Below are 14,634 nucleotides of genomic sequence, written 5' to 3' on the forward strand. Positions count from 1 at the left end.
AAGTCGCACGTTTCGGCAGCTCCCGGTGGAACGGACTTTAGGGCTCTTGATAGGAGCCCCAACGGCAATTTTAACGGCTAAAAACACCGTGCGGTAAACCAGAAGGGTGTTCCCCCTGGACACGGATGGAAAAAGGAGAGGAAAGTGGCCGGATTGCAGCGGATCCTTTGGAACAACGGCAAGGAAGGCAAGCAGAAACCAAGATGGCGTCGGAAGGTGGCAGTCTCATATGGGGCCCTGAACAACAAGAGTTCTTGAAATGCTGCGTGGAGGAGATAAAAAAGGAAATGAAGAAAGAGTTGTTGGCCCCGATATTACAGGCGATTGAAGGGCTGAGAGAGGAACAAAAGACCCAGGAGCAGGAGCTTCGGGTCGTGAAGGCGAAAGCAGCAGAGAATGAGAACGATATACAGGGCCTGGTGGTGAAGTCGGAGATACAGGAGGCACACCAGAAACGATCTGTGGAGAGGTTGGAGGCACTGGAAAATAACGCAAGGAGGAACAACTTGAGGATTCTTGGCCTTCCTGAAGGTGTGGAGGGGGCGGACGTCGGGGCATATGTGAGCACGATGCTGCACTCGTTAATGGGAGCGGAGGCCCCGACGGATCCGTTGGAGGTGGAGGGAGCATACCGAGTTATGGTGCGAGGATCGAGAGCAGGAGAAACTCCCAGAGCCATAGTGGTGAGATTCCTCCGTTTTAAGGATAGAGAAATGGTCCTTAGATGGGCGAAGAAAACTCGGTGTAGTAAATGGGAGAACGCGGTGATCCGCGTTTATCAAGATTGGAGTGCGGAGGTGGCGAGAAGGAGGGCGAGCTTTAATCGGGCCAAAGCGGTACTTCACAAAAAGAAGATAAAATTTGGAATGCTGCAACCGGCAAGACTGTGGGTCACATATCAAGGGAGGCACCACTACTTTGAGACGGCGGATGAAGCGTGGACTTTTATTGTAGAAGAAAAATTGGAATGAGTGGATTATGAAAATGAACGTTTGGACAAAGTGGTGGGGCGAATGGGGGGGGGGCGAAGAGGGGTTTTATGTTTTAATCCTGCGGTATGGTAACTTTTCTCTCTCCCACAGGTGGTGATGGGGGAGGTGGGGAGGGAGAGGAGATGGGGCGTTGGCCATGGGAGGCGGGGCCGAGGGAGAGGCGCGGGCTTGGTTCCCGCGCTATGATAATTATGGCGGGAACAGAGAAGCAGGAAGGAGGGGGCGTCGCACGGTGCGAGCCGTGATCACGGGGGAAAGCCGAGGTCAGCCAGAGTTTGCTGACTTCTGGGAGCAACATGGGGGGAGTAATTACGCTAGCGGGGGGTCTAGTGGGAGGGGGGAATTACTGGGTTGCTGCTGCTGGGGAAAGGGGGGAGTGGGTACGGGAAAGGATGGGCGGGGGGGCACCGTCTGGGAGAGATACAGCTGCGTGGGAACTGGGTGAGAAGCTGGAAAAAGATGATGGCTAACCGGCAAGGGGGGGGGTGGGAAGCCCCCCAACTCGGCTGATCACATGGAACGTGAGGGGGCTTAACGGGCCGATAAAGAGGGCACGAGTACTCGCACACCTTAAGAAACTTAAAGCAGATGTGGTTATGTTACAGGAAACGCACCTGAAACTGATAGACCAGGTTAGGTTGCGCAAAGGATGGGTGGGGCAGGTGTTCCATTCGGGGCTGGATGCGAAAAACAGGGGGGTGGCTATATTAGTGGGGAAGCGGGTAATGTTCGAGGCAAAGACTATAGTGGCGGATAACGGGGGCAGATACGTGATGGTGAGTGGCAAATTACAGGGAGAGATGGTGGTTTTGGTAAACGTGTATGCCCCGAACTGGGACGATGCCAACTTTATGAGGCGAATGCTAGGACGCATCCCGGACCTAGAGACGGGAAAGCTGATAATGGGGGGAGATTTTAACACGGTGTTGGAACCAAGGCTGGATAGGTCGAAGTCCAGGACTGGTAGGAGGCCGGCAGCAGCCAAGGTGCTTAAGGATTTTATGGAGCAGATGGGAGGGGTGGACCCGTGGAGATTCAGTAGACCTAGGAGTAAGGAGTTCTCGTTTTTCTCCTATGTCCATAAAGTCTATTCACGCATAGACTTTTTTGTGTTGGGTAGAGCATTGATCCCGAGGGTGAGGGGAACGGAATATACGGCTATAGCCATTTCGGATCATGCCCCACACTGGGTAGACTTGGAGATAGGGGAGGAAACAAGAGGGCGCCCACCCTGGAGAATGGACGTGGGACTAATGGCAGATGAGGGGGTGTGCCTAAGGGTGAGGGGATGCATCGAAAAGTACTTGGAACTCAATGACAATGGGGAGGTTCAGGTGGGAGTGGTCTGGGAGGCGTTGAAGGCGGTGGTGAGGGGGGAGCTGATATCAATAAGGACACATAAAGGGAAGCAGGAGAGTAAGGAACGGAGCGGTTGCTGCAAGAACTTTTAAGGGTGGACAGACAATATGCGGAAGCACCGGAGGAGGGACTGTACAGGGAAAGGCAAAGGCTGCATGTGGAATTTGACTTGCTGACTACAGGCACTGCAGAGGCACAATGGAGGAAGGCGCAGGGTGTACAGTATGAATATGGAGAGAAGGCGAGCAGATTGCTGGCACACCAATTGAGGAAAAGGGGAGCAGCGAGGGAAATAGGGGGGGTGAGGGACGAGGAAGGAGAGACGGAGCGGGGAGCGGAGAGAGTGAATGAAGTGTTCAAGACATTTTATAAAAAATTGTATGAAGCTCAACCCCCGGATGGGAGGGAGAGAATGATGGATTTTTTGGATCGGCTGGAAATTCCCAAGGTGGAAGAGCAGGAAAGGGCGGGACTGGGAGCACAGATCACGGTAGAAGAAGTGGTGAAAGGAATTAGGAACATGCAGACGGGAAAGGCCCCGGGACCGGACGGATACCCAGTTGAATTTTACAGAAAATATTTGGACTTGCTCGCCCCGCTACTGACGAGGACCTTTAATGAGGCAAAGGAAAGGGGACAACTGCCCCCGACTATGTCAGAAGCAACGATATCGCTTCTCTTAAAGAAGGAAAAGGATCCGCTACAATGCGGGTCCTACAGACCAATTTCCCTCCTCAATGTGGATGCCAAGGTCCTGGCCAAGGTAATGGCAATGAGAATAGAGGAATGTGTCCCGGGGGTGGTTCATGAGGACCAAACGGGGTTTGTGAAGGGGAGACAGCTGAACACGAATATACGGAGGCTGTTAGGGGTAATGATGATGGCCCCACCAGAGGGTGAAACGGAGATAGTAGTGGCGATGGATGCCGAGAAAGCATTTGATAGAGTGGAATGGGATTATCTGTGGGAGGTGTTGAGGAGATTCGGGTTTGGAGAGGGGTATGTTAGATGGGTGCAGCTGTTGTATAGGGCCCCAGTGGCGAGTGTGGTCATGAATGGACGGGGATCGGCATATTTTCGGCTCCATAGAGGGACAAGGCAGGGATGTCCTCTGTCCCCATTGCTGTTTGCACTGGCGATTGAGCCCCTGGCGATAGCGCTGAGAGGTTCCAGGAGATGGAGGGGAATACTTAGGGGAGGAGAAGAACACCGGGTATCTTTATATGCGGATGATCTGCTACTAATGTGGCGGATCCAGCGGAGGGGATGCCAGAAATAATGCGGATACTTGGGGAGTTTGGGGATTTTTCAGGGTATAAATTGAACATGGGGAAGAGTGAGCTGTTTGTGGTGCATCCAGGGGAGCAGAGTAGAGAAATAGAAGACCTACCGTTGAGGAAGGTAACAAGAGACTTTCGTTACCTGGGGATCCAGATAGCTAAGAATTGGGGCACATTGCACAGGCTAAATTTGACGTGGTTGGTGGAACAGATGGAGGAAGATTTCAAGAGATGGGATATGGTAGCATTGTCAATGGCAGGGAGGGTGCAGGCGGTTAAGATGGTGGTCCTCCCGAGATTCCTCTTTGTGTTTCAGTGCCTCCCGGTGGTGATCACGAAGGCTTTTTTCAAAAGGATAGAAAAGAGTATCATGGGTTTTGTTTGGGCCGGGAAGACTCCGAGAGTGAGGAAGGGATTCTTACAGCGTAGTAGGGATAGGGGGGGGCTGGCACTACCGAGCCTAAGTGAGTATTATTGGGCCGCTAATATTTCAATGGTGAGTAAGTGGATGGGAGAGGAGGAAGGAGCGGCGTGGAAGAGATTAGAGAGGGCGTCCTGTAGGGGGACCAGCCTGCAGGCTATGGTGACAGCCCCATTGCCATTCTCACCAAGGAACTATACCACGAGTCCGGTGGTGGTAGCTACACTGAAGATTTGGGGACAGTGGAGACGACATAGGGGAAAGACCGGAGCATTGGGGGGGTCCCCGATAAGAAACAACCATAGGTTTGCCCCGGGGGGAATGGATGGGGGATATGGAATGTGGCAAAGAGCAGGAATAACGCAATTGAAAGATCTATTTGTGGATGGGAAGTTTGCGAGTCTGGGAGCGCTGACTGAGAAATATGGGTTGCCCCAAGGGAATGCATTTAGGTACATGCAATTGAGGGCTTTTGCGAGGCAACAGGTGAGGGAATTCCCGCAGCTCCCGACACAAGAGGTGCAGGACAGAGTCATCTCAAAGAAATGGGTGGGGGATGGTAAGGTGTCGGATATATATAGGGAAATGAGGGACGAAGGGGAGACTATAGTGGACGAACTAAAAGGGAAATGGGAAGAAGAGCTAGGGGAGGAGATTGAGGAGGGGCTGTGGGCAGATGCCCTAAACAGGGTAAACTCGTCGTCCTCGTGCGCCAGGCTAAGCCTGATTCAGTTTAAGGTATTACACAGGGCACATATGACTGGAACACGGCTCAATAAATTTTTTGGGGTGGAGGATAGGTGTGCGAGGTGCTCGAGAAGCCCAGCGAATCATACCCATATGTTCTGGTCATGCCCGGCACTACAGGGGTTTTGGATGGGGGTGACAAAGGTGCTTTCGAAAGTAGTAGGAGTCCGGGTCGAAACAAGCTGGGGGTTGGCTATATTTGGGGTTGCACAAGAGCCGGGAGTGCAGGAGGCGAGAGAGGCCGATGTTTTGGCCTTTGCGTCCCTAGTAGCCCGGCGCAGGATATTGCTAATGTGGAAAGAAGCCAAGCCCCCGGGGGGCGGAGACCTGGATAAATGATATGGCGGGGTTCATAAAGTTAGAGCGGATTAAGTTCGTCCTAAGGGGGTCGGCTCAAGGGTTCACCAGGCGGTGGCAACCGTTCGTCGAATATCTTGCGGAAAGATAGATGGGGGAAAAAAGAAGGCAGCAGCAGCAGCCCAGGACTTGGGGGGGGGGGGAATGGGGGGGTGGGTGGGGGGGGTATAGCCTGTGACAAGTTAGTTGCCAATTAGGGCTAGTTTTCATTTTTGTTATTTAATATTTATTTTATTTGTTGTTTTTTGTTTATATAAAAAAGGTCATTATTATCTGTATTGTTATAATGTTGTGTAAAGGATGCACAATGTACTGTGTTGGTTGACCAAAAATTTTCAATAAAATATTTATTAAAAAAAAAGGAAGCCATCCGGCCCATCGTGTCAGCACTGAACCTTTGAAAGAGCACCCTACCCATGTCCAACCCCCCCTATCCCAGTAACACCATAACCTTACCTGCACATCCCTGGACACTAAGGGCAATTTAGCATGGCCAATCCACCCAACCCGCACATCTTTGGACTGTGGGAGGAAACCGGAGCACCCGGAGGAAACCCACGCAGACACGGGGAGAAAGCGCACACTCCACACAGACACTCACCCGAGGCCGGAATCGAGCCCAGGTCCCCTGGCGCTGTGAGGCAGCAGTGCTGACCATAGTGTTGCCGTGCCGCCCTCAATAGCTGGCATGACACGGAGTCAGATTGGGAAATCAGTGAATAATCGAATCGTTCAGCCTTTAGATGAATGATGCTGTTACCCGTGCTACACACAAGAGCAATAAGAAAGTACCTGGGGATTATTAACCCTAATTCAGGGCAGCACGGTGGCGCAGTGGGTTAGCACTGCAGTCTCACGGCGCCGAGGTCCCAGGTTCGATCCCGGCTCCGGTCACTGTCGGTGTGGAGTTTGCACATTATCCCCGTGTCTGCGTGGGTTTCACCCCCACAACCCAAAGATGTGCAGGGTAGCTGGATTGAACACGCTAAATTGCCCCTTAATTGAAAAAATGAATTGGGTACTCTAAAAATTTTTATTTATTTAAATTAACGCTAATTCACAGCTTCGCGCTGAAGAGCAGGGATAAGAGGACAAGGCAGAATGTGACAGAATTAACATCAGATTCACACTTGTAATGATGTGAGCCAGGGAAATGGCTAGCCAGATACCTGCGCAGAATAGCCTCCAGCAGAAATCAGCTGAGGTGCCATAAACACAAGTAAAGGTACTGGATATATCCACTTGTGGCAACGGTGTTGGTTCATGCAGTCAGCTACGGCCCTTGTAGGTGCGCCACTGCCTCTAGCTCAGTCGGTTGTGGGTTTACATCCCTATCCAGGCACTAGAGCACAAAATCCAGGCCGACTCCCGCAGTGCAGTACTGAGGGGGTGCTGCACTGTCAGGGCTGCCATCTTTTGTGTGAAACATTAAAGGCCCTGCCTGCCCTCCAGAGGGGCACGTAAAAAAAATGCCATGCCGCTATTTTCAGCGAGGGCAGAGAAGTCTCCCGGGGCGCCCCAAAAGCCAACATCACAAATGTTGATGATTCGATCATTATCACGTTGTTGCTTGTGGGAGCTTGCTGTGCGGAAATTGGCTGCTGAATTTCCTGCCATTCACCTTGATTTCATGTCACAAGTAAAGTGGTTCGAGACAGCACGAGATTGTGAAAGGCGCAGTATAAACAATCAACATCCTGGGGGTTTCCATTCACCAGAAACTGAACTGGATCCAGCCATATAAATACTGTGGCTACAGGAGTAGGTAAGAAGCTGGGAATTCTACAGTGAGTTACTACCCCCCCCCGAAAGCCTAAATTTATTTATGAAAAAAAAAGATGCACTGCAATAACTTGTCAAGGCTCCTCAGACAGCACCTTCCAAACCCACGACCACTTACCATCTAGAAGGACAAGAGCAGCAGATACCTGGGAACCCCACCACCTGGAGGTTCCCCTCCAAGTCACTCACCGTCCGTACCTGGCACGATATCATGTCATTCCTTCACTGGCGCGGGGTCAAAATCCTGGAACTCCCTCCCTAACAGCACTGTGGGTGTACCTACACCACAAGGTCTGCAGCCGTTCAAGTTGGCGACTCACCATCAACTTCTCAAGGGCAATTAGGGATAGACAATAAATACTGACCGAAGAAGCGATGCCCACATTTGTGAAAGAATAAATTAAAAAGGTAAAATACTGACGGGTGCCTTTCACCCGCAGAACTCCACCCACACCTACGGGGGAAGGGGAGGGAGTATGAAGGGAGCTGGTTGATTCGAGTTCCATTTCCCATTGCAAGGTGGCCTGAGATGTCTCCATTAAAACCGGAAGCTCTACAGGGTGGCCAGATTTTGAACTGTGAATGAAACTGGTGTTTCCCACACTCGCTGCCCCGGTGCTCCCAATAAAACCCAGGATCAAGCTGCAGCTATTAAGATTCTAACCTCTCTCGCTCCGTGGCCTTGCCCCTTCTTCGCCTTTCGGCGTAACCTCCCGCGACCTGACCACCGTCCAAGATCCCTTTTGCTCCCCCAATTCCGGCGGTGCCCCCCATTTCCAATCGCGCGGCCGATCCTCCAGCTGCCTGGACCGCCAGCCTCGGAAATCCCCCACCCCCGAAACCCTCTCCGCCTCTCATCCGTCAGGACACTTTAAAAGTTAGCTCTTCCACCATTCACCTGCCTCAAAACCACGATGTAAAACTCAGGTCTCCTCCTGCGCTACAACGTGGTTCAGTACACTACACAAATGTACTTTTTAAAAGAAAGTTGTTGTTATATTCTTAGCGTGCAAATTTTTTTAAAAACCTGTCACACACACACATTGTACCCCCACCTCCGCAGTACCGTTCACAGTCACCCACCTCGATGGCTCTATTACTCCGGATTTTCTCCTCCAGCTCCGTGAATGACTTTGACGCAAAGGGCGGGCGTCCAAATAGAGCTTCTGCATTGGAAAGAGAGCACAGCGTAGTCAATGAGGCCCCCTCCACACCTCGGGACAGCAGGACGCTCCACCCCCCGCCTCATCTCTAAACTCGGGGCCAGGAACCACTTGTGGGCAAAACACTCCAAAACTGGAAGATCACTCGAGAGCAGAGCAGGGCTCGGATTTAGAATCCGGTAGACAGAGGGGACATGCCCCCCCTCCGCCACTACCCCCCCCCCCTAATTAGGGTTAGGGTTAGGGTTAGGTTAGGTTAGGGTTAGGGTTAGGGTTAGTAAAAAAAAAAAATTCAGTGGTAATGTCACTGGGTTAGTCATCCCAGGATCCAGGCCACTGCTCGGGAGACGTGGGTTCAAACCCCATCAATTCACTGAATTTTAAAAGAAAAACAAAACCTGGAATTGAAAGGTGGACTCCGGACTGGGGGTCATCGATCGTTGTAAAAACCCATCTGGAACACTAATGTCCCTTTCGAGAAGGAAATCTGCCGTTCTTACCCGGTCTGGCCTTCATGTGACTCCAGACCCACAGCAATGTGGTTGATTCTTAACTGCCCCCTGAAGGGCTGCACTGTCAGAGGGTCAGTGAGGGAGTGCTGCACTGTCAGAGGGTCAGTACTGAGGGAGTGCCGCACTGTCAGAGGGTCAGTACTGAGGGAGTGCTGCACTGTCAGAGGGTCAGTACTGAGGGAGTGCCGCACTGTGGGCGGGTCAGTACTGAGGGAGTGCTGCACTGTCAGAGGGTCAATGCTGAGGGAATGCCGCACTGTGGGCGGGTCAGTACTGAGGGAGTGCTGCACTGTCAGAGGGTCAGTGCTGAGGGAGTGCCGCACTGTGGGCGGGTCAGTACTGAGGGAGTGCTGCACTGTCAGAGGGTCAGTGCTGAGGGAATGCCGCACTGTCAGAGCGTCAGTACTGAGGGAGCGCTGCACTGTCAGAGGGTCAGTACTGAGGGAGTGCTGCACTGTGAGAGGGTCAGTACTGAGGGAGCGCTGCACTGCCAGAGGGTCAGTACTGAGGGAGTGCTGCACTGTGAGAGGGGCAGTACTGAGGGAGTGCTGCACTGTCTGGGCGTCAGTACTGAGGGAGTGCCGCACTGTCAGAGGGTCAGTACTGAGGGAGTGCCGCACTGTCAGAGGGTCAGTACTGAGGGAGCGCTGCACTGCCAGAGGGTCAGTACTGAGGGAGTGCTGTACTGTCAGAGGGTCAGTACTGAGGGAGTGCTGCACTGTCAGAGGGTCAGTACTGAGGGAGTGCTGCACTGCCAGAGGGTCAGTACTGAGGGAGTGCTGCACTGCCAGAGGGTCAGTACTGAGGGAGTGCTGCACTGCCAGAGGGTCAGTACTGAGGGAGTGCTGCACTGCCAGAGGGTCAGTACTGAGGGAGTGCTGCACTGCCAGAGGGTCAGTACTGAGGGAGTGCTGCACTGCCAGAGGGTCAGTACTGAGGGAGTGCCGCACTGTCAGAATGACCACCTTTCAGGATGAAATATTTAACCAACTACCTCTCCCACGGGGATCAAATTCTACCCAATGTCTAACAGTCATCCCTCAAACAGATGATCATATTACAATAGTGACTGTACATCGATTGAGAGGAGCTTCGAGAGGTCTTGGGTTTGGCAGAGGTGCGACCAAAATGTAACTGGTTCTCAGCCTAGAGAGGGCCTGTGGCACCCTCTAGTGGCATCTGAGCAGAGAGCAGTCTGTGCAGCTCATTCCCTCCAGGATTCTGCCAGCATCAACTTGTCTTCTGATACCTTCACCTCTGCCCGGATGGTCCGGTGGAGAAGATACCGGGCCTCGTATCCGGGAAGCTCGGGATCGGATGTGTGCCAGTTTCGGGTATTTTATGGATTTTGGGTTTAAATAAAGTAGGAAAAATAAAGTATGAAAAATAAAGAATAGATATCTCTCCAGGTTCAAAAGTAGCCAGTGATCGGGTCCCTCCAGACTTCGGGATGGTGAATAAAGAGCCCGCACCTGTCAAACCTTTAATCCATGCTCCTTGCTGGCCTTTGCACATCAATCCCACTTTTATTCTGTGCAACAAACACTCCTCCACCCCAGAATGAACCGGGGAACCATTATGCTGCCTCTCGCTCTGAACTCTTTCCCCCACTGAATCTCAAAAACAGTGCACTGCCTCAACCTCCCTTCCCCCTCCAGGGCCATTCGGCCCATCGAGAATGTTCCACCATTAGGTCGCGGTTGATCTGGGATTCAAACCCACACGCCCACCTTTGCCTCCAAATTCCTTAAACAACTTTGGCGAGCAAACAGCCACCAATTTCGGTTTTTAAATGGACGATTATTGATGGAGCATCAATTGTTATTTGTGGGAGGGAGTTTCCAAACTTCTCCCCCCCCCCCCCCCTCCCCCCCTCCGTGAGTAGTGTTTTTCCCAATTTCAGTCCTGAAAGAAACAGCTCTAATAATAATAATCTTTTATTATTCTCACAAGTAGGCTTACATTAACAGTGCAAGGAAGTTACGGTGAAAAGCCCCTCGTCGCCACATTCCGGCACCTGTTCGGGTACACAGAGGGAGAATTCAGAACGTCCAATTCACCTAACAGCACGTCTTTCGGGACTTGTGGGAGGAAACCGGAGCGCCCGGAGGGAAGCCACCCAGACACAGGGAGAACGTGCAGACTCCGCACAGACAGTGGCCCAAGATGGGAATCGAACCCGGGACCCTGGAGCTGTGAAGCAGCAGTGCTAACCACTGTGCTACCGTGCTGCCTCTGCTCCCTCATCCTCCACTCTCCAAAACAGCAAAGATAATTTATCTCCATCTGTCCTTTCAGTTCTCTTTTAGGTAAAAGGTAAAGTCGCCACAGTCCCAGATGACCCGGGGGGGGGGGGGGGGGGGGGGGGGGGGGGGGGGATCACTGCACCTCAGGCGAGGGGCAAGGTTGCGAAGGCGAGTCCTTCAGGTCCCCCTCATAGCTTGGCAGCTTCAATCGAATCACCCCTCAAATCGGGGCCTAATGGCTTCCTTCTGTGAAAACTCCCGATAATTTAATCCTTGTTACCGTTCTACACTGGACACCCCAACCAAGACCACGGCCTCCTTGAGGTGAGGTGCCCAGGGCCCCTCACAGCAGGATCATAGGGTCAGGAGTGGGCCATTCAGCCCCTCGAACCTGCTCCGCCGTTCAATGAGATCGTGTCTGATCTGGTTGCGATTTCACTCAATCCACTTTCCCTCTATAACTCCTCGACTCCCTTGTCTCTCAAAAACTCCTCGACTCCCTTGTCTCTCAAAAATCAGACTCTGCCTTGAATAAATTCAGGGGAGCATCCTGCATTGCTCTCCCAGTGAGGGAATTCCCTCTCGAGGAGGGGAAAGTAAATTCTCCTCATCTCCTTTCTTCGAAAGCATCGACTTCTCGTTCCTAAACTGTGTCTCCTGGTTCTAGTCTCCCCCCTCCTCCCCCAGCCCACGTGGAGACATCCTCCTGCCCCCCCCCCCCACCCACCCACCCCCGCCGCCCCCCCACGCGTTTTAATAAGATCACCTCACCAACGTGACGAGGCACGTGCAGTCTAACAAGGGCTTGGCAGAACTGAAGCAACTCCCATCTCCTGCTGGGGACGGTGGGGTCACCAATGCTCCCACCAGAGTTTCCACTGCCCTCTCGGAGAGATGGCGGCGTAGTGGTATCGTCGCTGGGCTGGTAACCCAGAGACCCCGGGTGAGGCTTCTGGGGGCCTGGTTCGAGTCCCGCCGTGGCAGATGGTGAAATTTGATTTCGAAATTTTACAAACGTCGAAGGACGACCACGAAACCACTGCCGATCGTCACTAAAAAAAACCCATCTGGGTTCACTAGTGCCCCTTTAGGGAAGGAAATCTGCCATCTTTACCTGGTCTGGCCTACATGTGACTCCAGACCCACAGCAAGTGTGGTTGGCTCTTTAAAAAAAATGAAAATGCCCTCTGAAATGTTGATGGGCAATAAGTGCCACCCGGCACTGCAGCTCACCGTACAGGATAACGCCCACTGACCACAAGTCTGCTCGAGCATCGTACTGCTGCCGACAAACCATCTCGGGCGCCATATACAAAGGGGATCCCCGCAGAACATGTTTCTCATCCCAGGGAGACATGTGTTGGGCGAAGCCAAAGTCTGTAGATAAAGACATCAGGTTAAAGTCGGGATTTTCCAGGGGGGAGTTTTTTTTTGCTGCATTAGTAAATCGGTAGAAGAACGGCAAATTGCATTTATATAGCACATTTAATGTTGAAAATCATGGCGCTTCATTGGAGCGTTAACACAGAGCAAGCCGGGGCTGCACATGGCGGGGGTGGCGTGTGGCGCAGTGGATAGCACTGGGACTGCGGCGCTGAGGACCCGGGTTCGAATCCCGGCCCTGGGTCGCTGTCCGTGTGGAGTTTGCACATTCTCCCCGTGTCTGCGTGGGTCTCACCCCCACAACCCAAAGATGTGCAGGCTGGGTGGATTGGCCACGCTAAATTTGCCCCTTCATTGGAAAAAAAAAAGAATTGGGTACGCTAAATTTATAAAGAGAAAAAGAAGAAAAAAAACACAGAGCGAGCCACATTGGGGGGTATCGAGACAGGCGAGAGAGATTTTCAGAAGTGTTGGGAGTTGTTGTGGCAAGAGGCAAGTCAAAGAGATGATTTGAAGGAATGTCAATGTGACGAAAGATTTTAAGAAATTGGGTTGCAAATGTAGAGGGCAATTAAAGGTTTAAAAGCTGCAGAGATATTTTTTTAAATCTTGAAGAGGTGAGGTGAGTGATGGCGCAGTGGTTAACACTGCTGCCTCACAGCGCCAGGGACCCGGGTTCAATTCCGGCCTTGGGTGACTGTGTGGAGTTTGCACGTTCTCCCCCGTGTCTGCGTGCGTTTCCTCTGAGTGCTCCGGTTTCCTCCCACAGTCGAAAAGATGTGCAGGTTAGATGCAATGCCCATGGTAAAATTGTCCCTTAGTGCTGAAAGGTTAGTGGGGTTACAGATTTAGGGGGAAGTCATCATAGGCATAGAACACACAGTGCAGAAGGAGGCCATTCGGCCCATCGAGTCTGCACCGACCCACTTAAACCCTTACTTCCACCCTATCCCCGTAACCCAATTACCCCTCCTAACCTTTTTGGTCACGAAGGGCAATTTACCATGGCCAATCCACCTAACCTGCACATCTTTGGGCTGTGGGAGGAAACCGGAGCACCCGGAGGAAACACGCAGACACGGGGAGAGCGTGCAGACTCCGCACAGACAGTGACCCAAGCGGGGAATCGAACCTGGGACCCTGGCGCTGTGAAGAGATCCAGGGTCCACTTGTGCTACCGTGCTGCCCGGGAATAATCCTCGGTAGGTGCACTCTTTCAGAGGGTCGGTGCAGTTTGGGTCGAATGGCGTCGTTCTGCACAGTCGGGATTCTATGATTCGATGGGAGGAGCTAAGGGAACACAGCGCAATTTGTGAGAAGCTCTGGAGAAAACTGCAAGAGTTCGATCTCTGTTCTGGCAACCCTGGTTTTTGTCAAGGCAGAGAGGGAGCGAGATTGGGGCAGCTTTGAGGGAAAGAGAAGCTGAGTTCCCATCTGCCTTACTCGGAGCCCACAATTCTTTCTCAAATGAGGCAGGTTACAAAAAGTGACACTGGCGACAAGGGAAAAGGCTGAAACAAATGAAGTGAAGCAGCTGTTGGAAGACTTTCAGATAAAGCAAGGAAGGACTTTCATAAGAGCCAGGAATTGCTTTTGAATCGTATTATTGCAGGGCCTGCTTGTTTGAGCTGCACTGAGAGCTGGATGTGTATTTTCTTGTTGTTTGATGGAATTTGAATGGTAGTTTTTTTAAGGTGTATGGGTGCGTTCTTCTGGGGTTTGAAGTTAAAAGGGTTTCGTAAGGATTAATAAGGGGATCAGGGGTTATGGGGAGGAGGCAGGAGAATGGGGATGAGAAAAATATCAGCCATGATCGAATGGCGGAGCAGACTCGATGGCCGAGTGGCCTAATTCTGCTCCTGTGTCTTATGGTCTAATATTGTTATTCATAATAAAGTTTGGTTTTGAAAGTAGCCAAACCCCATTTCTTCCTGCAACCACTCCTGGTTGGCACGGCGGCACAGTGGTTAGCACCGCTGCCTCACAGCTCCAGGGACCCGGAGTTCAATTCCAACACCAAGTGACTGTGCGGAGTCTGCGCGTTCTCCCCGTGTCTGCGTGTGTTTCCTCCGGGTGCTCCGGTTTCCTCCCACAGATGTGCAGGTTAGGTGGATTGGCCGAGATAAATTGTCCCTTAGTGTCCACATGGTTAGGTGGGGTTACTGGGCTACGTGGATAAGGGATAGGCGTGGACTTAAGTAGGGTGCTCTTCCCAAGGGCTGGTGCAGACTCGATGGGCCAAATTGGCCTCCTTCTGCACTGTAAATTCTTTGAATCGATCTTGTCACATAGTCTTTAAAAACTGAAACAAAATATTGGGGTTTTGGGTCCAGTATCCGGCCACTGTTGGGGTCTGCCGGGGATCGGAATAGTAAGGAGAGAGTGAGGCAGC

The 14,634-nt window shown here is 52.1% G+C and overlaps 1 protein-coding gene across 1 annotated transcript in view; it reads right to left on the minus strand.

Moving 5' to 3' along the window:
* The window catches only part of ulk3 (unc-51 like kinase 3), a 60,792-nt gene that overhangs the window by 31,293 nt on the left and 14,865 nt on the right, over positions 1-14,634 (minus strand). Inside the window, exons 5-6 of the mRNA XM_072492596.1 lie at positions 12,093-12,236; positions 7,988-8,104 (exon numbers count right to left, since the gene is read on the minus strand). Of these exons, the coding sequence (XP_072348697.1) occupies positions 7,988-8,104; positions 12,093-12,236 (261 nt within the window). The remainder of the gene's footprint in view (positions 1-7,987; positions 8,105-12,092; positions 12,237-14,634) is intronic.

Source organism: Scyliorhinus torazame, chromosome 30 (genome assembly GCF_047496885.1).
Source record: "Scyliorhinus torazame isolate Kashiwa2021f chromosome 30, sScyTor2.1, whole genome shotgun sequence".
Taxonomy (NCBI): Eukaryota; Metazoa; Chordata; class Chondrichthyes; order Carcharhiniformes; family Scyliorhinidae; genus Scyliorhinus; species Scyliorhinus torazame.